Source organism: Rhinoraja longicauda, chromosome 24 (genome assembly GCF_053455715.1).
Source record: "Rhinoraja longicauda isolate Sanriku21f chromosome 24, sRhiLon1.1, whole genome shotgun sequence".
Lineage (NCBI taxonomy): Eukaryota > Metazoa > Chordata > Chondrichthyes > Rajiformes > Arhynchobatidae > Rhinoraja > Rhinoraja longicauda.
In genome coordinates this window covers 12,597,574-12,622,892 of record NC_135976.1, presented here as the reverse complement: position 1 = coordinate 12,622,892, position 25,319 = coordinate 12,597,574, and the positions used below count along the sequence as shown (strand labels likewise).

The window sequence follows — 25,319 nt, the reverse complement described above, 5'->3', positions numbered from 1 at the left end:
TCAGAGGGTCAGTCAGCCAGCCATTTTGACCATGTGTCTGACCATCCCATCACTCTCAACACTGCCCCACTGCTCTGTATGGAAGGTACATTATAGTGGCCAAATGCAAGTCACCAAATCTCGCAAAATCAGTAGTAACAGAAGGATGGATGTGTGGGATTTAATACCTGTGCAATCAGGTCAATGCAGGGGTCCAGCTAAACTTGACCCTTTTAACTAGTGTTCCAGCAGGTCTTATCACACCAGTTAAGGCTGGTTTCAGCTTGAGTGGTTCACACCGTTTGAGGGAATTTGCAGCCACATTATCTGCGTGCAGATATAATATCGATAAAATTAATTTATATTGTGTGGAAAAAAATATGAAGCTTCTCAAAAGAATGTCTACTTTATGGATTTCTGTAATTATTTCAGTTTAACCCTCCGTTATAAGAACCCTTTGATTTTTTTTTGTCCTCCATTGCTGGCAAGTCACTGTTTAAAATTGAACACCAGATTTTGTTCTGAATGGTTATTGTTGTTAGTTTACAATTTGTGTCACACGGCAATCTCTGCGGCGGAGGCGTTTGTGGTTTTAAGCAATGCACTGAGTAAATGGATACAAACGAAAGTTGAGAGCTGAGATGGGGGGAAAAAAATGATTCAAATGTGTCCTGAGAGGCTTTGGAAAGACAGGAATTAAAATGTTCACTCTTATTCCACAAGCAGGGCTATTGTTTTCTTTTACGAGTTCCCCAATTATGTTACTCAGCGTCAGTGATCGGTCTGATTTGTGTGACTTATCCTCTGAGACAATAAAATGGTCACACCTCTATTTGTAAAGGGGCAGATTGAATGTAAATTTCTAAAATATCATGTCTGAAAATTGTATCAGGAATTTATTTTTTCCACCCTCCATTCGTGAATAAGCGACAATCCGCTGCTTGCCTTTTAAAATGATTTTAATGGCACGTTTTTAAAAAAAAATAGTCACAGGTCCTTGTTCACCCTTTTGCAGGTACGGCGTGGTTCCTTCCATCCTCAGATGCACTTTCTAAAAAATTAATAACTGTGCGGTAATAGCATCACTGAGGGTTGTGTTTTTTTTGTGTTGTTGCTAATAATGGCATCAGATGAGAGATGGTGAAGCAAGCCACTTCTGCATTTCTGCCCGGAGATGGGTGGGTTTGGCCTTTTATTTCTGTTTTAACGCTGTGGTTTGGGGGATTTTCATGGAGATTGCTGCTGCCATGGTAGCACTGAGCAGCCACTGCAGTGGAGGAAGCTGAGAGGATGCACTCGGGGATGTGCGATGCATGTCGAGTTTAGTCCAGCCCATTCCCCTCCTCTCTCTCTCTCTCTCTCTCTCTCTCTCTCTCTCACACACACACACACACTCTCTCTCTCTCTCACTCTATTCCCTGCCTCAGTCAATTGAGCTGATTTAATGCTGGACTGGAGTGAAGGGAGGCTGTGACAATTTGAAATGAAGCCCTTGTTTTGAATTGTGTGTGTGTGGAGGGGAGAGAGAAAGGGAAAGCAATTGCAACCTAAGGAGACAGAAGCCTGTGTGTGATATTGTTTGTCCCCCGTTTGCCGAGGATGATGGAATAGCCTTTTCTCTCTCTCCCCCCCCCGCACGCAAGGAGCATCTCGCAAGGAGGGGGGCGGGCGGTTTGGTGATGACATTCCAACGGTGATCGATTTGCCGGCGGCTGGACTCGATGGTCTGATGCTGCGAGGGGCTGCTGCTGTGTCCGGGAGCACAGGGAGACGTCTGCATTGAGTGGTGGTGGAGGAGGAGGAGATGTGTCAGAGAGCACTGGGGGGACGACTGCATTGAGTGGTGGTGGTGGTGGTGGTGGTGGTGGAGGTGGAGAGTCAGGAGTCCTCCCTCCCTCCCTCCATCTCTCCCTCCCTCCTTCTCTCTTCCTTTCCTTCCTTCCCTCCCTCCCTCCCTCCCTCTCTCTCCCTCTCTCTCCCTCCCCTCCCTCCCCTCCCTCCCTCCCTCCCTCTCTCCCTCCCTCCCTTCCCTCCCTCCCACCCTTCCTTCTCTCCCCCCTTCTCTCCCTCTCTCCCTCCCCTCCCTCCCTCCCTCTCTCCCTCCCTCCCTTCCCTCCCACCCTTCCTTCTCTCCCCCCTTCTCTCCCTCCCTCTCTCCCACCTTCCCTCCCTCCCTCCCATCCTTCCTTCCCTCCCCCCCTTCTCTCCTTCCCTCCCTCCCTCCCTCCCTCCCTCCCTCCCTCCCTGTCACCTGGGCTGCCCACCGCCTGGGCTGCGGGCGGATGACTGCGCGGCTCCCAGCACACGATGCTCAAGAGCTGCGAGGCTGAGCCGGTGTTGTGCGAGGAGGTCGGGGGAGGCGTGAGACCCGTCTACAAGCGGCACCCCGACGCCACCAAGGCGGCGGCGGCGGCGGCGACGACAGCGGCGCAGCCCCAACACACAAAGAAGGCGAAGCCCAAGAGCCCGACGATGCAGAGAGCCGCCGAGCTGAAGGTGTTCAAAGGTGGGACCAACCTGAGGAAGCAGAAGTCGCTGACCAACCTGTCCTTCCTGACGGACTCGGAGAAGAAGATGCAGCTGTACGAGCCGAGGTGGTGCGACGACATGTCGAGGCCGGCACAGTCTCTGGGCAGGACGGCGGCAACAACTACAACTACAGCGGCTGGGACAGGGGGGCTGAGGGCGAGAGACGCGCCCATGTCCAAGTCCCTCTCCAGGTCCGAGCACTCGCTGCTCCACTGCAAGTTCTCGCCCAGTGTCAACAAGCCCCTGGCCGCCACCTCTGGCATCCGCGGCATCCCCAGCAGGATCCCCAGGGGACCCTGGGCTGAGGTGAAACCACTCAACAAGCCCCTGGACACCACCACCACCAACACCACCAACATCACCTCCAACATCAACACCAGCACCAGCACAGGGGACTGCACCAGGTCCGACGATGACATCCTGTCCAGCAAAGCCAAGAACCTCAAAAAGCAGACGGCAGCGACGGGCAAGGGGGCCCAGCAGCCAGAAGAGAAACCTTATCTAAAGGTGGACCCCGAGCTGGTTGTCACGGTGCTGGGTGACCTGGAGCAGCTGCTATTCAGCCAAATGTTGGGTAAGCTCCACGCTCCATTCAATGGAAAACTCATTGGGTTTCTTTACATCCCAGAGTGGTGAATCTGTGGAATTCTCTGCCACAGAGGGTAGTTGAGGCCAGTTCATTGGCTATATTTAAGAGGGAGTTAGATGTGGCCCTTGTGGCTAAAGGGACCAGGGGGTATGGAGAGAAGGCAGGTACGGGATACTGAGTTGGATGATCAGCCATGATCATATTGAATGGCGGTGCAGGCTCGAAGGGCCGAATGGCCTACTCCTGCACCTATTTTCTATGTTTCTATGTCTATGTTTCTATTTGTTGCACTTCACACCCACACAGTTGCCACTTTTACACACACTTAACACGCACACTCTTTTAATGACCTGTCATTGGAATTAATGCAAAGAAGGGTGGCTATAATTGGGCCATTGTTGTATTAATAGCATTCCTTGACTCACTTAAAAATTGTCATCTATAATTACTGATGCAGTACAGTGATGCCTGCTTGGTCTTGGACAGTGAGATGCTGCTGCATTTGCAGCCTTGCACCGCATTTTAATTGTGCCTTAACCATCGATGTACCATCTGCACACCATGGAGTGAGAGACTGGTGACTAAACATGCATTGTCCATTGGAAGGATTTTAAAATGTTCTTTGACACTTTACAATCCGGACCTGATCATAGGAAGAAATTATGTTTAAAAATGAGAATGAAATCTTAATACGGGTACAGATAGCTGCTCTGTCACATTTGTTGTCCGAACTGCTTTAAAAATAACTGATGGATAATATTTTTTTTGTGGTAACATTCTTATTTAAATAAAACAAAGACACAAAGTGCAGCAGTAACTCAGCAGGGCAGGCAGTATCTCTGAAGAACATGGATAGGTGACATTTCAGGTCAGGGCCCTTCTTCAGACTGATTGTGGTGGGGGGTGGGGTGGGGTGGGACACAACGCCTGGCACTAAGTTCTGCTCCACCCCGACAATAACAATTAGTCTGAAGAAGGGTCCCGACTCAAAATGTCACCTGTCCATGTTTTCACGGATGCTTAGGAAGGAACTGCAGATGCAGGTTAACATCAAAGATAGTCATCAAATGCTGGAGTAACTCAGCAGGTCAGGCCGCAAATGGTGAAAAGGTATAGGTGACTTATCAGGTTGAGATCATGAGGAAGGGTCTCGGCCCGAAACATCACCTATTTATTTTCTCCAGAGATGCTGCCTGACTCGCTGAGTTACTGCAGCATTTTGTGTCTTTCTCCAGAGATGCTGCCTGACCTACTGAGTTACTAAAGCACTTTGTGTCTTTTTTTTGTAAACCAGCATCAGCACTTCCTTATTTCTACTTTCTTTACTTTATGTAAATAGCTCTGTAATTTCTAAAGCAATTATTGATACATTTGCACGCATGTTGATTCTGTTTGACTGTGATATGTCCTTTTGATTCAATTATGTTATGTTTTACACCTTAACAATCATGCATGAAAATAAAGTTGTGAGTCCCATCGTTGATAATGTGCTTCTGCTTTAAATGGATGATTTTCCACTTGCAAGATAGCAAATCAGTACCACTGATCTTAGCATGCACTTTGACTGAAAAAACCCCAATTATTAGGAACATAAATTTCTTTTTACACCTTTTCAACATGCAGCACAGTTGGGATGTTGAATTCATATTTTCAAATTGAAAATTTGTTTACATTCTAAATTGACTTAACTATCATGTTTAATGTGTAGAAGTATTTTTTCCATTTGAAAATCCAACCATTATTGCACTCGTATAAAAGTCAGATTGAGGTGGTAAATGAACATTTAGAAATTAATGTATATTTCCCTATAATATTTGGAATAATATTGTTTTGCCTAAAAATGATCAGGAATGACTGAGGATCTAGGTTTTGCTGTGTCCATTTGCAAACAACAGATTGAGACTTAAATCAGATGCATTTAATCACCTCTTTATGAAGTCGTTGTCATTTACTTTGCAAATTGGTTCTGTGTAACTACAGGTGAATCTAATGTCATGCTTTTATATGAATCTAATGTCATGCTTTTTTTATGAATAAAGAGGGCAATGCAGTTAGAGGCATGTTTGTTTAACGGCCAAGATTTACTCTTTAGTATCGATTTATGAGTTTGGCAAGGGACCTCCAGGTTTTGATGTTTAGTTTAATACATGACACTGTAAATTCCATTTCTGTAGCATTAACATAGTTGTCATCGGCATGGGTGAAATTGGACCTCCCACTAAAAGAATTGTAGTCCTTTGAGGAATATTGGAGTGCAATTGCAGCATGACCACTCTTCAAAAGACTGTAGTGTTTTACATCCCACTAAACTATGTGCATCACTGTAATACGTTGTACTCACAATGGACATTGTATTATTCAGACATTACTCAGCATCCAGCACAATAGCCATTAAATAGTTTGAAATGCTGGATACAATTTAAATGGAAATTATGCTTAAAAGAAGAACTCTAAGTTATTTAATGAGTCCCGGAAAGCAAACCATGATTTTGATTTATGAACATTGACACGGTCCCATAATTCTGAAGTTTCTAAATTATATATTTTGCTCACCATCTTCACTATCTAAAATACCACCCGCTTTTGCGCTATCTGCAAACTTACCAATCATGCCTTGAAGAAGGGATTGTTTCCATGATTCAAAGTCTAAAACTTTTACCCAGTGTAGGGGAGTCAAGAACCAGAGGACATTGGGTTAAATTGTGGGAGAAAAGATTTAAGGGGAACCTGAGGGGCAACCTTTTTGCACAAAGGGTGGTAGGTATATGGAACGAGCTGCCGGAGGAGGTAGTTGAGGAAGATACTGCTACAACATTTAGAAAACATTTGGACAGGTACAAAGATAGGATAGGTTTAGAGGAATATATGTCAAATGCAGGCAGGTAGGACGTGTACATGGATGATAGAAACATAGAAAACATAGAAAATTGTTGCAGGGGTAGGTCATTCGGCTCTTCGAGCCAGCACTGCCATTCAATATGATCATGGCTGATCATCCAAAATTAGTACCTGGTTCTTGCTTTCTCTCCATATCTCTTGATTCCATTAGCCCTAAGAGCTCTATCTAACACTCTCATGGATACACCCAGTGAATTGGCCTCCACTACCTTTGATGACAGAGAATTCCACAGATTCACAACTCTCTGGGTGAAAAAGTTTTTCCTCGTCTCAGTCCTAAATGGCCTAACCCTTATTCTTAAGCTGTGGTTTCTGGACTCCCACAACATTAGGAACATTTTTCCTGCATCTAGCCTGTCCAATCCCTTAAGAATTTTATATGTTTCTATAAGATCCCCTCTCATCCTTCTAAATTCCTAATCCCAATTGATCCACTCTTTCATCATATGTCAGTCCTGCCATCCCAGGATTTAACCTGGTGAACCTATGCTGCACTCCCTCAATAGCAAGAATGTCCTTCCTCAAATTAGGAGACCCAAACTGCACACAATACTCCTGGTGTGGTCTCACCAGGGCCCTGTACAACAGCAGTAGGACCTCCATGCTCCTATACTCAAATCCTTTCGCTATGAAGGCCCACATGCCATTTGCTTTCTTCACTGCCTGCTGTACCTGCATGCTTACTTTCATGTTGGTCGGCGTGCGCAAGTTGGGCCGAAGGGCCTGGTTCCACGCTGTATGACTCTATTAGTTGAATTGTCTTCTCATTATGATCGGTACCCACAAAGCTGCCATAGTTATTGTGTCAAAAATTCTAAGAGCTAATTATAATTAAACCACTGTACACATAATACATGCAACTTAAACATCATTGAAAACAATATGTAAAATTAATTTTACATATTGATTCCATATTTATAAAAGATTAAATATACTAGCGCAATGTCATATTGGCCAGATAGATCTGAAGAAGGGTCTCGACCCGAAACGTCACCTATTCCTCCTACCCAGAGATGCTGCCTGTCTCACTGAGTTACTCCAGCATTTTGTGTTTATTATAGATTTGGCTATGTGAGCAAGTCTATCGGCTTGGGTGTCCCAGAACATAGAACTTCAGCCCATAATGTCCTTGCTGAACATGGTGCCAGGTTAAATTAATCTCTGCCTGCACGTGATTCATATCATTCTTTCCCTGCATTTCCATGCGCCTGTCTGTCAAGTCACGTTTATCTGAAAGCCTTTTAAATACCAGTATAGTACCTGCCACCATCATTATCTCTGGCAGTGCATTCCAGTCAGCCACCATCCTCAACGTTAAACAGCTTGCACCACACAAACCTTGTGGACTCTGTCCCTCTCATCTTGAAGCAACGTCCTTGAGACCTTGACATTTCCACCCTGACGAATTCGATTTCGATTGTCTATAATAGACACAAAATGCTGGAGTAACTCAGCGGGACAGGCAGCATCTCTGGAGAGAAGGAATGGGTGACGTTTCGGGTCGAGACCCTTCATCAGACTGATGTCAGGGGAGAGGATACATAGATAACGAAGTGTCAGGTGTGAAAATAGGACAACGGGTTTGGAGATCAAGGAAAATGTGGAAAAGAGCAGTGTTAGCTGGGAGAAGGTAACAACAAAGCAAATGGAGATAAAATGTAGTTGGAGACGGTCAGATTGGTCGGAGAACTGGGAAGGGAGGGGGGGGGGTTGGAGAGAGGGGGAAAGCAAGGGTTTCTTGAAGTTAGAGAAGTCAATGTTCATACCACTGGGGTGTAAGCTGCCGAAGCGAAATATGAGGTGATGTTCCTCCAATTGGCACAGAGCCTCACTCTGACAATAGAGGAGGCCCAGGACAGAAAGGTCAGTGTGGGAATGGGAGGGGGAGTTAAGTGTTTAGCAACCGGGAGAGCAGGTAGGTTTAGGCGGACTGAGCGAAGTTGTTCTGCAAAACGATCGCCGAGCCTTTGCTTGGACTCGCCGATATATAGGAGTCCACAGTGGATACAGTAGATGAGGTTGGAGGAGGTGAACCTCTGCCTCACCTGTAAAGACTGTAGGGGTCCTTGGACAGAGTCGAGGGGGGAGGTATAGGGATTGTCTATCCTATCTATACCTCTCATAATTTAAAAGATTTTTACAGGCCTCCTCTCAACCTCTGATGCGCCATTAAAAAACAACCCAAGTCTGTCCGATCTCTCCTTATAGCTCATAACATCTAATCCAGGTAGCATTCTGATAAACCTGATACATCCAGTCCAAAGCCTGTACCTCTTTCCTGTAAAGGGTGGGGGTGGGGGTGGGGGTGGGGGGGGGGGGGGGGGGAGGGGAGGGGGAGAGTTGGAACTCCACACAATGTTCTAAATGCGGCCAAACTAGTCCAAGAAAGCTGCAACATGACCTCCTATCTCTTATACTCCACCCAATAAAGACAAGTATACCATGTGCTCTCTTTACCACTCTTATCAACGTAAGTTACCACTTTCAGGAGACTATGCATGTGGAGCCCAAGATCCCTCTGTACATCAATGTTGCTCGTAGTCTAGCCATTAACTGTATACTTTCCCCTTGCATTTGACCTCACAAACTGCAACACCTTACACTTGCTCAGGTTAAATTCCATCTGCCATTTCTCCACTATTTTTGTAGCTGATCTATAGCCCACTGTTTACTGTGGCAATCTTCCACAACTCCACCAATGTTGCTGTCTGCAAATTTACTGCGAATCCCTGCGGGACTCCACTGGTCAGAGACATCTAGCCAGGATAATATCCTTCCAGCATAGCCCCCTGCCTTCCAGTTCTGAATCCAATGGCCAATTTCACCCTGGTTCCCATGCATCTCAATCATCCAGATCTGCCCACCATTAGGGACATTATCAAATGGCCAACTAAAATCCACGCAGACAACATGCCCTCATTGATCACAGTGATGGACAAAAATAAATATTATCTTTGAGTGGTAAAATGAGCCTGGTTACAAAGTTAAATGCATTCTTAATTTCACTAAATTGGCAATCCAGTGGCCACATGCCAGCCATTCCTACACAAAAAGGTGAGGTGATTAATTCAAATACTCGAGGGCATAGATTTGAAGTGAGAGGGGCAAAGTTTAAAGGAGGTGTGCGGGTCAGGTTTTTTACACAGAGGGTGGTGAGCATTTGGAATGCACCGCCTGGGAGGTAGTTGAAGCAGATACGTTAGTGGGACTTGATATTCTTTTGGATGGGCATTTGGGTTATGGGGATATGGGTTTTGTGCAAGTAGATAAGCAATGGTCTTGGCATCATGTTTGGCTGAGACAGTGTGGGCCAATTAGCCTGTTTCTGCTGCACTATTCTATATCCTTGTTAGTTGGCTCTTGTTATATGAAAGAAAATGATTCCTGTGTACTGGTTCCCCAATGGATTTTTTTTTGTTGTAACAGTAAACTTTGGTGTAAATTGTATAATAAGATGATATAAAAGGGAGGAAAAGGTAATTACAGGGCAGACATTTTCTTTCTTCTCCCTCCCACTGCCCAAATCTATTTTTATTTTTTCTTCAGCTCTTTCTTTGTAATCTCCGAAAACATGAAACATGAAATTCCAGTATTGTGAATGAATGGGTAATACACAGTTTTTTTTACCAATCCAATTCTGTTACGGAATGGTAGTTGGTTCAGATGTTAAATTGATGGTTTTCAGTCACCTTATTCTTGAATATTTACTACATACGACTGTGCTGAGCAACAGTAATTTTCATGTGGTCATGTTTTCATGATCCTGCACTTCTTAGTTTTGGAAGGAAGAATATTTTTTTTGCCCCTGCTGAATTCATCTGGTTGTTCACCCGCTGTGTATCCTTTGAAGGCAAAGGACAGACTGTGTGAGGTGAATAAGCACCAGAACACAATCTTTAAATCCATTCATTACCACTGACCAAAGGCAAACTCCTCTCCTCTGGTGTGCATGGGAAAAGGTATAAGGTGGAGAGGAACATAGAAACATAGAAAATAGGTGCAGGAGTAGGCCATTCGGCCCTTTGAGCCAGCACCGCCATTCAATATGATCATGGCTGATCATCCAAAATCAGTACCCCGTTCCGGCTTTTTCCCCATATCCCTTAATTCCCTTGGCCCGAAGAGCTAAATCTAACTCTCTCCTGAAAACATCCAGTGAACTGGCCTCCACTGCCTTCTGTGGCAGAGAATTCCACAGATTCACAACTCTCTGGGCGAAAAGGTTTTTCATCATCTCAGTCCTAAATGGCCTATCCCTTATTCTTAAACTGTGACCCCTGGTTCTGGACTCCTCCAACATCGGGAACATTTTTTCCTGCATCTACCCTGTCCAATCCTCTAAGAATTTTATATGTTTCATGATCCAGATTGGCGCTGTGAGCTTATAACTGTGCTCTTGTATCAAGGATGTATCGCTGAGGCTTTATAAGATGCTGGTGAGGCCACATTTGAAATATTGTGAGCAGTTTTGCATATCTGAGGAAGGGTGTGCTGGCTTTGGAGAGGATCCAGAGGAGGTTATATGAGAATGATCCTGGGGATGATTGAGTTAACTAATGTATGTGGAGCATTTGAAGGCTCTGGGCTGTACTCGCTGGAGTTTAGAAGGATGAGGGGGGACCTACTGAAACCTACTGGATAGTGTAAGGCCTGGAGAGAATGGATGTGGAGAGGATGTTTCCAGTAATGGAAGAGTCTAGAACAGCCTCAGAATAAAAGGATGTACAATCAAAATGTAATTGAGATTTATTTTAGTTAGAGGGTGATGGATCTGTGAAATTCATTGCCACAGACGGCTCTGGAGGCCAAAACATTGGATATTTTTAAGGCGGAGATTGACAGGTTCTTGATTAGTAAGGGCAACAAAAAGGTTACAGAATGAAGGCAGGACAATGGAGTTGAGAGGGAGAAATAGATCAGTCATGATTAAATGGCGGAGTAGACTCAATGGGCGAATGGCCTAATCCTGCTCCGATGTTCTCTGGTCTCTGCGTCAGATGATAGTAGGTTCAACATGAAAACAAGATCTAATGTTGCCCAGTGGGAGGGGCACACTTTTGAAAGGTACACCTTGTAGATTAATCGTTGAGGTGAATACTGTCTTCTCACTCAACCTTCATGACACTACTTGAATAGGAAGAGGAATATTTTCCTACTGCTTTATTCAAATGCTCCCCTCAATCAACGTCGCTAAACCAAAGTATCCATTTAATACCATTTAGCTGTTTCTGGGACTTTAGTGTAACATAATTTTTTTGACATACTCTATTTCCCATGTGTAGGAATGAACTGCAGATGCTGGTTTACACCAGATGCTGCTTGTCCTGCTGAGTTACTCTAGCATTTTGTGTCTATCTTTGACATATTACCTACTTGTAACCATGACCACAGCATTTATTTGTTGATTACCCAGAGCTTTTGAACACCCATCCTTATAAAAGGTGTGCTTTTGTTGTGCATTCTTTCTTACCAATTGGTTTTCTTGCAACTTGAGTTTAGGCATTCTATATACGTTCTAAATGAAACAATGAGTGTTTGAATACATTGATAACGAAGGCACAGCAAATATAATTTATGTTAGAGATAGAGAAATAAAATGGATATGAATAATGTAGATTTTTTGTCCTTTGGGAATAAGAAGAGTATTATTCAATGCTTTTAAAAAACTGTTTAAATCTGCATAAACTATTGGATTGTGTAGGAATGAACTGCAGATGCTGGTTTAAACCGAAGATAGACACAAAAAGCTGGAGTAACTCAACAGGTCAGACAGCATCTCTGGAGAAAAGGAATAGGTGACGATTCGGGTTGAGACACTTCTTCACACTGATTATTAGATTATTAAATTATACATAAAATGATACATTTACAGTTGTGCTTCAAGCAAATTTCTTCATTCCAATGGAAGGCAGCTTTTTGGAAGAAAGCTTTTGGAGAAAAAGGCTTTCAAACAGAGAAAGGATTTGGAATGAAGCACTAATTTCCTATTTTGAACTGTTGGCCCTGCTTCAAAGTACTTTGTTGGCTCAAGAGTACATTGGTATTTTTGAGGTTGGGAAAAGAACTGTATAAATGCGTGTAGCACTGTAGAAACTTTACAACACTGAATCAAGGGGGTAAGCTCATCGAGTTTGTACGCGATCCTTTGTGACAAGTAATCCCTCTTCTTGTAACTACAATATCTTTTTACCTTCAATTATTTACAATGTTCACTTTTGAAAGCTGCAGTTGATTCTGCTCCACTGTACATTCAGGCAAGAGATTCTAGATCATAAACATTTACCACATAAAGAAAACCATTTTTATTCCAGCTTTGCAATCTTGTGCCAATCATGTCAAACTGTGTCCGCTGGCAATGTTTCTCATTGCATGAGTTATCTAAACCTGTTATGAGTTTGTACATCTCTATCAAGGCCGCCATGATAGTTCTCTGCTCCACAGATGACAATGTTAGTTTCTCCAGGCGTGTCCTATTTGCTGAAATCTCTCATTCCTGGAACCATTCTAATAAATATTTTCTACCCCCTCTCATTGCAAATCACATTGTCCTAAATTATAGTTGTGGACTAACTAGCGTTTTATAAATGCTATTCTTATTTTGGACCCCCTGCCTTTCCATTTTTTAATATCCTGTCCTCTGTCTTCACATTCCACTCCTCTTCTCTGCTCATTCTCTCCCTTTTATCTCAAGCCTGTGTCCACCCATCTGGCAATCAACCCCCTTCCCTTGTATCCACCTATCACTCACCTGTATCCACCTTGACTTTGTCCTACCCACAATTGCTTTCCAGCTTTCTCCCCCCACTATAATCAGTCTGAAGAAGGGTCCCAACTTGAAACATCGCCGACCCATATCCTCCAGAGATGGTGCTTGACCTGCTGAGTTACTTTGTCAAAAGTTGGCACTTCCTCATGTTCGCCACTTTCAAAAGGCCATCAGGGTTTCTGTTCCACTGCACCAATTGAACCATTTGATCTTTATTCTATCTCCTTTTCCTTCCTACCAAAGTGTATCACTTTGTCCTTCTAAAAAAAATAATTTCATCTGCCACGTTTCTTTATCGTGTCTATGCTCTCTAGAAGTTTACAGCCCTTCACACAGACCACCCACCTTCCAGAGTGTTACCTGTTATTATTCACATCCTTGTCTAAATCACTAATATATGGGACTAGAGTGGATGGGGCATCCTAGTCCGCATGGACAAGTTGGGCAGAAGGGACTGTTTTCATGCTTAGTTGCTCCAGTACAATACACTTCCCTTTAGTCTTCAGAACAATAAGTCTCTGTCTTTGCCCTTCAGCTATTTAATTACCAATACTAAGATTAACCCTGTTATTCCTTAAGCTTCCATTTGCTAACTAGCCTTTTATGTGGGACTTACTGAAACTCCTACAGAAAGCACATATTTGGAACATTTATCAGAACCTAACTTTCAGCCTCTTTGTTGCCGATCCACACATGCCATCTTACAAGTAGAACCGTATTTATATGAAATGCACTTCTCCAGAATAATAACTAGTTAAGTAAGCTTCAGACATTTGTTTAACTAACGGCGGCACAGTGGCATAGAAGTAGAGCTGCTGCCTTACAGCGCCAGAGACCAGGGTTCGATCCTGACTACGAGTGCTTGTCTGTACATAGTTTGTACATTCTCCCTGTGACTGTGTGGGTTTTCTCTGGGTGTTCTGGTTTCCTCCCACACTCCAAAGATATTTGTGTTTGTAGGTTAATTGTAAATGGTCTCTAGGGTGTAGGATGGTAATAGCTGGTCAGCTCGGTGGGGCAAAGGGCCTGTTTCCGCGCTGTTTCTTTAAAGTCTAAAAATTATTGAGTGTAAATTGAGCCGCATGGTAGTGCAGCTTGTCACGCTGCTGCCTCACATGCAAAAGACCCGGGTTCAATCCTGACTTTGGGTGTTGTCTGTGTGGAGTTTGTTGTGTTTCCTCGCAAATCCCATAGGCATATGAGTCATAGGTTAATTCCCTGCTATAAATTGATCCTAGTGTGGAAGTGGCTGGTAAAATCTGGGAATAGTTAATGAATACGGGTGCTGCACTGTAAGGAGTTTGCACGTTCTCCCCGTGACCTGCGTGGGTTTTCTCCGAGATCTTCGGTTTCCTCCCACACTCCAAAGACGTACAGGTTTGTAGGTTAATTGGCTGGGTAAATGTAAAAATTGTCCCTAGTGGGTGTAGGATAGTGTTAATGTACGGGGATCGCTGGGCGGCGCGGACTTGGTGGGCCGAATAGGCCTATTTCTGCGCTGTATATATATGATATGATATGATGATATGAAAACATGGGGGAAAACAAATGGTGTAAATCGCTGATCCACACAGACTAGAAGGGCTGAAGGGCCTGTTTCCCATGCTGAATATCCCAGACTCTATATCAACAAATAAGATAAGATTACCTCCAAGCACTCTGCAGTTATGTATTAATAAGAAATGCATTTATAATTCCATTGCAGGTTCTGCCAGATCTTCCCCATCATTAGAAAGTTCTTAGTTTACAAGTTTTGTTAGATGCAATAAAACAACGTTTACTCTCACAGTTCTAGAATGTCGTCAAACCAGATGGCTGTTGAAACATTTTTTTAAAATCTGCAACGGTTTGAATTAATACCTTCACGTCGTCACCACTGCCGAGAATAAGACTCTCGTAAACTTTTTTTTCATTTCTAACGGAGATAGTCAGTAAATTTTTACAAGTAAAATTGAATTACATTTGCTCTCAATTGCCCTCAACAGTGTGCGTATTCATTCTGTGCTGACTGCGCATTGTAACTTTGCTCATGCAAAATGCAGTGTTCTGAACTGCATGAAAAATAACACAAAAACATCATCTGACCCATTACAACATTCTCTTAATTGATTACGGCAAAAATCCATAAATGATCTTGCGTGTAAAATTGAACATCTTTTCTTGGCCATACTCTGCTTGCAGCTGGTAAACAGCATGTAGCTGATAAAGTAAGGAACATGTTTTTGATTCAGACTGAACCTAATGCATAGTTTTTGCATCGAGTTCACAATGTCTGGAGTATAAGGTTCATTTCATAAGTGAGAACATAACATATTTTGAGAATAAAATGATTTAATGTAAGTCTGTGTTTTCTGGAACTTTGCTGCAAACACTTGTGACTGGTCAACTCGTTGAGAGACAATGATTTTTTTGTTTCAATTGATCATTAATAAATGCAACCTTTGTTACATCAAAATAGGGTGATGCGACATCAGAAATGTTGCAATTGCTTTCACGATGTAGGAATAACGAACATTTCGAGCTCGTGATGAGCATATTCAAGTGCGGCGCTCCGCAAAACCTCCACAATATTCCATGTCACGATCACATGCCACTTACACTTTTCTCTTAAAAATGTGGACAATTCACAGCCAGCTGAAAAAAAATTCATGATGCACAATACTTCTGAAGTATTGAGGGAGTAATACTGAGACAGTAATAGTAAGACAGAGGTTCACCTGCACCTCCTCCAACCTCATCTATTGCATCCGCTGCTCAAGATGTCAACTCATTTACATCGGCGAAACCAAACGCAGGCTCGGCGATCGCTTCGCTCAACACCTGCGCTCGGTCCGCGTTAACCAATCTGATCTCCCAGTGGCCAAGCACTTCAACTCCCCCTCCCATTCCCAGTCTGACCTTTCTGTCATGGGCCTCCTCCAGTGCCATAGTGAGGCCCACCGGAAATTGGAGGAACAGCACCTCATATTTCGCCTGGGCAGCTTGCAGCCCAGTGATATGAACATCGACTTCTCCAACTTTAGATAGTTCCACTGTCCCTCTCTTCCTAACCCCCTTCCCAGATCTCCCTCTATCTTCCTGTCTCCACCTATATCCTTCCTTTGTCCCGCCCCCCTGACATCAGTCTGAAGAAGGGACTCGACCCGAAACGTCGCCCATTCCTTCTCTCCTGAGACGCTGCCTGACCTGCTGAGTTACTCCAACATTTTGTGAATAAATACCTTCGATTTGTACCAGCATCTGCAGTTATTTTCTTATAATACTGCTTAAAGACATTAATGAATTCCAATAATTCCTTACACTTTAATGGAAAGACCATATAATTAGAATAATAAAATCAGTACAAAACAGCAGACATCTGGCGGGTTGAGCTTTCTTGAGATGGATTTGGTGAGTCCTGTTCCGTGCCCCTTTCCCAGCAGCTCTGCTGCATTTTTCCCCCTGAAGTAGATATCTAATTCCCTTTTGAAATCAACAATTGGATCGTCCTCCCCCCAGTCTTTCAGGTGGTGAACTTGAACCCATAATTACTTACTGTGTGAAGCAATTCTTCCTTAAGTGACCTTAGGTGACCTTATGGTTCTTTTGCCAGTTACCTGAGATCATTAAGCTCCAGTATTGACCGCTGCGCCACCGTGACGCCTATTCTGAAGCACTGCTATCATTTTGCCTCGAAACCATTTCTTCTCGAAGGTGAAGAGTTTCAGCATCTCCCTTCTAAACATCTACTCCAGTCCCTCGATGTGATGTAATTCCGATTTAGCTTCTTGATATTTTTTTGGGGGGGGTTTTATTGCATTTCTAAACTACAGAATCCATAAATGGATCCCATAGTCCATTTTCTATCGAGTCAGTGTCTTATAGAGGATTTGACAGAGAGACATGTGTAGGAGGGAACTGCAGATGCTGGTTCACAACGAAGATAGACAGAAAATGCTGGAGTAACTCAGCGGGTTATATCCTTATAGATGGTTGGTGCTTGATTTTGCTAAGTTGAGGTACTTTTTATTATTTTAACTCCCACCATCAAAGCTTTTGCACAAGTATTTCCAGACTCCTTTTCTGATATTATTGCCCATGTGCAATATTAACTTTTTAAAAAACCTGTTATTTTTTTTTATTGGATATAGGAATTACTGGCAAAGGCAGCGTTTGCTAATCCTGACTTTACCCATGAGAAGGTTGCGATCAGCTGCGTCGAACCTCTGCTGTCCCTGTTGTGAAGATACGCCCACAATGTTGTTGGGAAGGGTGTGCAAGTGTTTAGGTCTGGCGTTAATGAAGGACCAGCAGATAATCTTAATTTGGAGGGGAATTCCCATGCAGTTGCAGCCCTTATCCTTTTTAGTGAACCTGTGTTTAGATTTATTATTGTCATGTTTACAGTGAAAAGCTTTGTTTCACATGCTATCTAATCACATCAGATAATATTATATATAAATACAATCACAGCCAAGTCAAGTACAATAGGTAGAGCAAAGGGGAAGATACAGAGTGTAGAATATAGTTCTCAGCATTGTAGCACTTTATCAATATAGTCATTTATTTGTCACATACACATAAATGTGCAGTGAAATGAAAAATTAGTTCCACAGACAAAGTCCAATGTCGGCAATGGGGTAGAGGTGAATCGGAAAGTACCATAGATTATGGAAGGAACATTCGGAAGCCTGATATCAGAGGAGAAAAAGCTGTTCCTGAGTCTGGTGGTGCGCACTTTCAAGCTTCTGTACCTCTTGCCCGATGGGAGCAGGGAGAAGGTAGAAAGACCTGGGTGGGACAAGTCCTTGGGAGGTGTTGACAATGTAGAGGAGTAAGTGTAGTGTATTTTGTGGACAATGCAGACACTGTGAACCAGTGACAGAGGGAATAAATGTTTTATGTGGTTAATGGGGTGCCAATTAAGAAGGCTGCTATTCAGCTTCTTGTGTCATTGATTCTGTGGTCATTTAGGCAAAACCATGCTATTCCATGATACTACTGATTTGTGCCTTGTGCATAGTGGTCAGGCTTTGATGTATTAAGAAGGGAGTCACTCACTGCAGGATATGATGATCTACTTATTAGTCATGGAATGTATTGGGTGGTCCATTTGAGTTTCTGGTCAGTTGTGACCCAGGATGTTCATAGTGTGGGAACCCGTATTGTTCATAAGATCTGTGTTGAGGATAGTTTAGTTTATTGTCCTAAGTACCGAGGTTAAGTGAAAAGCTTTTTGTTGCGTGCTGCCTAGTCAGCGGAAAGACTATACATGATTCCAATCGAGCTATCCACCACGTACAGATACAAGATATAGGGAATAATGTTTAGTGCAAGATAAAGTCCAGTAATGTCCGATTAAAGATAGTCCAAGGCCTCCAATGAAGAAGATGGTAGCTCAGGACCGCTCTCTAGTTGTTGATATGATGGTTCAGTTGCCTGGTAACAGCTGAGAAGAAACTATCCCTGAATCTTCAGGTGTGTTTTTTCACACTTCTGTGCCTCTTGCCTGATGGGAGAAGAGAGAGACCAAGGTGAGACTCGTCCTTGATTATGTGGTTGGCCTTGCCAAGGCAGCATGAAGTGTAAATTAAGTCAACAGAAGGGCGATTGGTTTGTGTGATGGTCTGGTGTGCGACCACAATTCTCTGCAATATTGGGCTCTCTCGTAGTTTAGTTTAATCTAGAGATACAGTGCTGACACAGGTCCTTCGGGCCACCAAGTCTGCGCCGACCAGTGATCCCCGCACACCAACGCTATCCGACAGACACTAGGGACGATTTACAATTTTACCAAGCCAATTAACCTACAAACCTCTACGTCTTTGGAGTGTGGGAGGAAACTAGAGGTCCCGGAGAAAACCCACGCGGGTCATGGGGAGAACGTACAAACTCCGTACAGACAGCACATGTAGTCAGGATCGAACCCGGGTCTCCAGCACTGTAAGGCAACAACTCTACCGCTGCGCCACCGTACCACCTTGTTGGTGGTCCTTGTGTGGCACTTCTGTGGTATGAATGTGCTATCAGCCTTTTTCTAAATGTTGCCTCAGCCTTGCAGCTTTTAGGCATATACTGCTTCATTTATGGAAGATTTGTCAATGGAGTTGAACGTTGCACAATAATGGGCAAACATCCCATCTCTGATCTTGTGGGGGAAGGAAATTTATGGATGAAGCTATGGAAGTTGGTTGGGTGTAGGATACTGCCTGGAGAACATTTGCAGAGGCAAGTGTAGAAAGAAGGAACCACAAATGGTGGTTTCCAAAAAAATGACATAAAGTGCTGGAGTAACTCAGTGGGTCAGGCGGCACCTCTGGAAATCATGGATAGGTGGTTTCATAAGTTATGTTCTAGGAGCAGAACTAGGCCATTTGGCCTATCACATCTACTCCACCATTCAATCATGGCTGATCTATCCTTCCCACTCAACCCCATTCTCCTGCCTTCTCCCCATAACCCCGCACTAATCAAGAATCTGTCAATTCCCACCTTTAAAATATCCATTGACTTGGCCTCCACAGCCGTCTGTGGCAATGAATCGCACTGATTCACCACCTTCTGACTAAAAATATTCCTCTCTGTCTCCTTTCTAAAAGTGAGTCTTTTTATTCTGAGGCTATGGCCTCTGGGTCTGGACTCTCCCACTGGTGGAAACATCCTCTCCACATTCACTCTATCCAGGCCTTTCACTATTCGGATCAGGACCCTTCTTCAGACTGATTGTGGGGAGGAGAGCGAGTGGTGGAAGAAAGCTGGAAGAGAGGAGGGGAAGGACAAAGTGTGACACGTAATTAGTGAACACGGTCAAGGGGGGGTTATTGATAGGCAGATGGTTGGACAGAGGCCAGAGTTGGGAAAAAAAAGGGTGTGAGACAAAAGGATTGAAGAGTTGTGAATTGTGAAGCCAGAGGAGGAAAGCAGGTGAAATATCAGTGTGAATCTGGTTGGGGCGCGGAGGAGGGGGGGTGAGAAAGTGGGTGCATGGGGAAGCAAAAAGCGACAGGGAGAGCGGGGTTGTTAGAAGTTACCTAAAATTGGATAATTTAATGCTCTTGGGTAGCTTACAACTCAACTATGAACATTGAACTTTCCAATTCTATCAATCTCTAAAAACCTATCAGTACTCCCCTTGCCTGTGTTCTTCCTCTTCCTTCTTCCCCACGACCCCTCCTCCCTCCTCTTCCTTCCCCACCCTCCCCTACCCTACCCCTGTATTCCACCTAGACACACCGATTTCTTCCCCAACCACCCCTTCAACCCACGCTCCTTGCCCTAGCTTCACAATTCACAACTCTTCAATCCTTTTGTCTCACACCTTCTGTCTTTCATCTCTAGCCTTTGTTCAACCATCTGCCTATTAGCCCCCCACCCCCCCCAACCTGTATCAACCTATTACCTGCCAGGCTTTGTTAAGTCCCTCCTTTCCTCATGCTTTCTCCCACCCCCCCCACTACAATCAGTCTGAAGGATCCTGCCCCAGAACGTTACCTATCCATGTTCTCCAGAGATGCTTGATCTGCTGAATTACTGTCTTGTTATGCAACCATTGAAACATTGCTCAGACCTACTTCCCATTGTCTATTCTATCCAGTATCTCAACTGACCATTTTTACTGTGCTTTCATCATCATCATCATCATATATATACAGCCGGAAACAGGCCTTTTCGGCCCACCAAGTCCGTGCCGCCCAGCGATCCCCGTACATTAACACTATCCTACACCCACTAGGGACAATTTTTACATTTACCCAGCCAATTAACCTACATACCTGTACGTCTTTGGAGTGTGGGAGGAAACCGAAGATCTCGGAGAAAACCCACGCAGGTCACGGGGAGAACGTACAAACTCCTTACAGTGCAGCACCCGTAGTCAGGATCGAACCTGAGTCTCCGGCGCTGCATTCGCTGTAAAGCAGCAACTCTACCGCTGCGCTACCGTGGCTTGGAAATTCTGCATTGCTCTCCGACTCTGTGATCTGTGCCAAGATCTTATTTTGGGTCTGTAGTTATCCTCACACCTCATCTTCTGACATGTTTGTACTTCACACCTTTTCATTTTGCTAGTCTACTTTTCTATACTCTCTTTGCTCCCCTTATTCTTTCTTTCATTTCAGTATTTCTTTCAGTCGGCTTAACGCCAGGTACCAACTTTTCCTTCATCCCCCCATAATTCTTTTTCTAGAAATTAGACCTCCCTCTTTTGGTTTATTTGACACTGGCTTTCATTCTGTTCTCCGAAAAAAGTTACCAAACGGTCAAATTTACTGAGTAACTTATCAACAAAACAATTTTCACCACAAATTCACCAGCTAAAATGGGACGTGTGGTTCCCCATGGGACCTTAATACAGATCATTGGTTCACTGACTGCTGGAAGTACGTCAGAACATTGAACATAGAACAGAAGTGTAGCACAATGGCGCAGCGGTAGAGTTGCTGCCTTACAGCGCCAGAGACCCAGGTTCGATCATAACTACATTGCTCTTTGTATGTTCTCCCTGTGACCGTGTGAGTTTTCTCTGGGTGCTCTGTTTTCTTCCAAAGACATACACCATAGGTTTCTAGGTTCATTTGGCTTCAGCAAATTGTAAATTGCCCCTCGTGTGTAGGATAGTACTAGTGTACGGGGTGATTGCTGGTCGACGTGGACTCGGTGGGCAGAAGGGCCTGTTTCCACGCTGTATCTCTAAAGTCGAAAGTAAACAGTACAGCACAGGAACAGGCCATTTGGCCCACGCTGCCTGTGCTGAGCATGAGCCAAGATAAACTAATCTCATCTGCCTGCATGTGAACCACATCCCTCCAGTCCCTGCATATCCATGTGCCTTCTCAATGCCACTATCATAACTGCTTCCACTGACACATCCAGCAGCGCGTTCCATTACTATGTCTTGACAGAGATACAGCTCGGAAACAGGCCAGAATCAGGGGCCACAGTTTAAGAATAAGGGGTAGGCCATTTAGAACTATTTTCAGTCAGAGAGTTGTAAATCTGTGGAATTCTCTGCCTCAGAAGGCAGTGGAGGCCAATTCTCTGGATGCTTTCAAGAGAGAGTTAGATAGAGCTCTTAATGATAGCAGAGTCAGGGGGTATGGGGAGTGGGCAGGAACGGGGTACTGATTATGAATGATCAGCCATGATCACATTGAATGGCGGTGCTGGCTCGAAGGGCCGAATGGCCTCCTCCTGCACCTATTGTCTATTGTCTTCGGCCTACCGAGTCAGTGCCGACTGGCGACCACCCTGTACATGTTTGGTTTTGGTCAACTTGCTATAGGAAAGACGCCATTGTGCTGGAAAGAGTGCAAAGAAGCTTTACAAGGGTTTTGTTGGAACTCAAGGGCTTGAGTTATTGGGATAGGTTGGACAAGAGAGGACTTTATACCTTGGAGCATCGACCTTATTAATGTCATGAGGGACATAGTTAAGAGGAATGCAGAGTTTTTTTTCCCAAGGAAGGGGAATTAAAAACTAGAGAGCATAGGTTTAAGGTCGGAGGGAAATAAATTAAAAAGGAACCTGGGGGTCACTTGTTCACAGAGTGTGGTGCATCTATGGAACGAGCTGCCAGTGAAAGCAATTGAGGCAGGTACAATACAACATTTAAAAAACATTTGGACAGGTGTATGGTTAGGTAAGATTTCAAGGTATATGGGCCAAATGCAGGCAAATGGGACTAGCTCAGATGGGGCATTTTGGTCGGCGTGGACGAGTTCTGCTGAAGGATCATTTCCATGTTGTGTCACGCTGTGTATCTGGGACCCCAGTCCCAGCCTGACGACTTCCATGTTACGAGTAACCCCTGTTGATCACGGAGGCAGTATCGCAGATTAAAAGTGGTTTGAAAAAAAAAAGCTGCCCTCCGTAATGGAATTCATCTAATGTAATACTAGCCTTTGAAAAATGATTCTGTGTATTGACGTGACAGGTTATCGACATGACAGTGGGGACAGTAATTGATGTCTCTTTCCTGAACTTTTGCGCAATATGTTTTTGTGAGTTGATATTGACGGTTGCAGGTTTCACTGGGAGTTCCAACTTGCGGTAGCAGAGGGTGGGGACACATCATTAAATGTGCAGCCGATATCGGGCAGATGTCAAGGTGAATCACGGCAGAGGTGCCACAGACAAATTATCAGTGGTTGCATTGTGACATTGAAACAATGGCTCATGCAATTTACCATGTGCGGAATGGCATGAAAATGCAATTTGATCATCACAAGAGTCCAGATTATGGGCATTTATTCCTTCTCTACGTCACGGGCTGTGGCTTATGTTGCCTATTGTTTCCTTGAGGTGAAGACGAGTCTGGATTATATCTGAACCATGCGCTTTTTAAAGATGACCTACTCATCGATGCAATTTTGATTCCCAATCTCTAATTCCAACCTTGCCTACTTCTTATCGAAGGAGATCTTAGGAGATCTTATCGAAACGTATAAGATTATTAAGGGGTTGGACACGTTAGAGGCAGGAAACATGTTCCCAATGTTGGGGGAGTCCAGAACAAGAGGCCACAGTTTAAGAATAAGGGGTAGGCCATTTAGAACTGAGATGAGGAAAAACCTTTTCAGTCAGTGAGTTGTGAATCTGTGGAATTCTCTGCCTCAGAAGGCAGTGGAGGCCAATTCTCTGAATGCATTCAAGAGAGAGCTGGATAGAGCTCTTAAGGATAGCGGAGTCAGGGGGTATGGGGAGAAGGCAGGAACGGGGTACTGATTGAGAGTGATCAGCCATGATCACATTGAATGGCGGTGCTGGCTCGAAGGGCCGAATGGCCTCCTCCTGCACCTATTGTCTATTGTCTACTCCAGCTTGTTCCTTGTTCTTTTCGATTGCTAATGTAAACCTCATCTGCCACGACCAATTCCACTGAATGTCCACCATTGGCAGGCGCTCCACTTAAAAACACAACCATTGACACACAATACTGGTGAAAAACTTGGATAATACTGAATTTAAAAAAAAATTAAGCTATTCATTGTCTACGTGCTGGTAGTATTTAGGAATAGTAGGTATTGCATTAAACCATGCACTGTTATTAAACCCACCTCCCAGCACTAGATTTATCACCCTGTAGGTAATTGCCCCGCAAGCACAATTGCTATTTTCTAAGTTAGATACAAAATGCTGGAGTAACTCAGCGGGTCAGGCAGCATCTCAGGAGAAAAGGGAGTAGGTGTCGTTTCTATTTTCTATTTATTTCTATTTTCTAAATATGACAGGTGGTTCTCCTTCTACTATCCTTTGAAACAGGGTACAAAACTGTTCATAGACACACAAGGCTGGAGTAACTCAACGGGTCAGAGGTGATGTTTCGGGTCGAGACCCTTCTTCAGACTCAACCCGACCCGAAACGTCACCTATTCCTTCTCTCCAGAGATGCTGTCTGACCCGTTGAGTTACTCCAGCTTTTTGTGTCTATCTTCGGTTTAAACCAGCATCTGCAGTTCCTTCCTATACAAAACTGTTACACCACCTGGGTAGAAGAAAAATGTCCTTATCTCTTCTCCAATCCTTCTATCAAATGCTTGTATTGCCTTTCCGCTGACTGGTTGGCACGCAATAAAAGCTTTTCACTGGACTTTGGTACACTTGATTAAAAAACTAAACTAAACTTTAAAACTTTGTCCATTATTGTTTGACATATCTGGTCAGAGATAAAGGTCTTTCCTATTTGAAGAAGGGTCCTGATCTGAAACGTCGCCCATTTATGTCCTTCAGAGATGCTGTTTGACCCACTGAGTTACTCCAGCACTTTGTTCTTTTTTTTGTAAACCAGCATCTATAGTTCCTTGTGTCCACACTTCCCTGTTTGTTTTGTCTGTACGGCTTATTCCGTAGTTAAATCTCTCTTCAAGAAGGAGAAACAAAATAGTCTATCCTGTCTTCCCTTATGACTATCATTTTCTAATCCCAGCAATATCTGCATAAATTTTCACACACCCTCTCCATTTTAATAACATCTTTCCTTTAATGAGGTGATCAAACCATGGCCTAACTATTGCTGTGTGGAGTCCTAGCATCATCTCCTGATAGTTTGATTTTTGCTTGGCCTTATCGAGCAAAGCATTCAATATGCCTTTAAAACTGCATTGTCAGCCCTGCTACCTTGAAGGACATGTAGTCATGAAGGACATGCGCTCTCTCTCTCTCTCTGTCTCTACCGCCACACCTCCCATTGCTTCATTGATGAAGGTACCCGAATGTGTGTACAAGAACCTTTATTAGTAATAAACAGAGGAGGAATATCTCAGCTTTAAGTTGTGTGCAATACTGATGTGATGCCTCTGCTGACAATCTGAAGCTCGATGGTGTCGCAACTTCCCTCTCTTAACCTTGTAAGGCTGAAAATAGTTTCAGTAGGTGGAAGATGTTATTTAAAAGTTTTATCATCTGCAAAGGTGCTAACTAATTTCTGGCTGCAATTCTCGTAAATGTTTCTCTTTCTCTCACCACCTGCTCCACACAGGTTCCTGCATGCACACCTTTCTGTTCATTTTTTCCCACCTATCTGTCACCCTGTTCCTTTCCCTCTTCCAATTTTGGCTCATCACCCATGCCTCCGGGTTTTCT

General features: G+C 43.9%; 1 protein-coding gene across 11 annotated transcripts in view; it reads left to right on the top strand.

Moving 5' to 3' along the window:
- LOC144605429 (neuron navigator 1-like) overlaps positions 1-25,319 on the top strand; it is a 602,839-nt gene that overhangs the window by 288,208 nt on the left and 289,312 nt on the right. For 2 of the 11 annotated variants that reach the window (XM_078420681.1, XM_078420680.1), the window contains exon 1: positions 2,204-3,082. The exons of the other annotated variants lie outside the window; for them this stretch is intronic. In XM_078420681.1, the coding sequence (XP_078276807.1) occupies positions 2,287-3,082 (796 nt within the window). In that variant the 5' untranslated portion in view covers positions 2,204-2,286. Of the gene's footprint in view, positions 1-2,203; positions 3,083-25,319 lie in introns of those variants that run through there. 11 annotated transcript variants of the gene reach the window in all.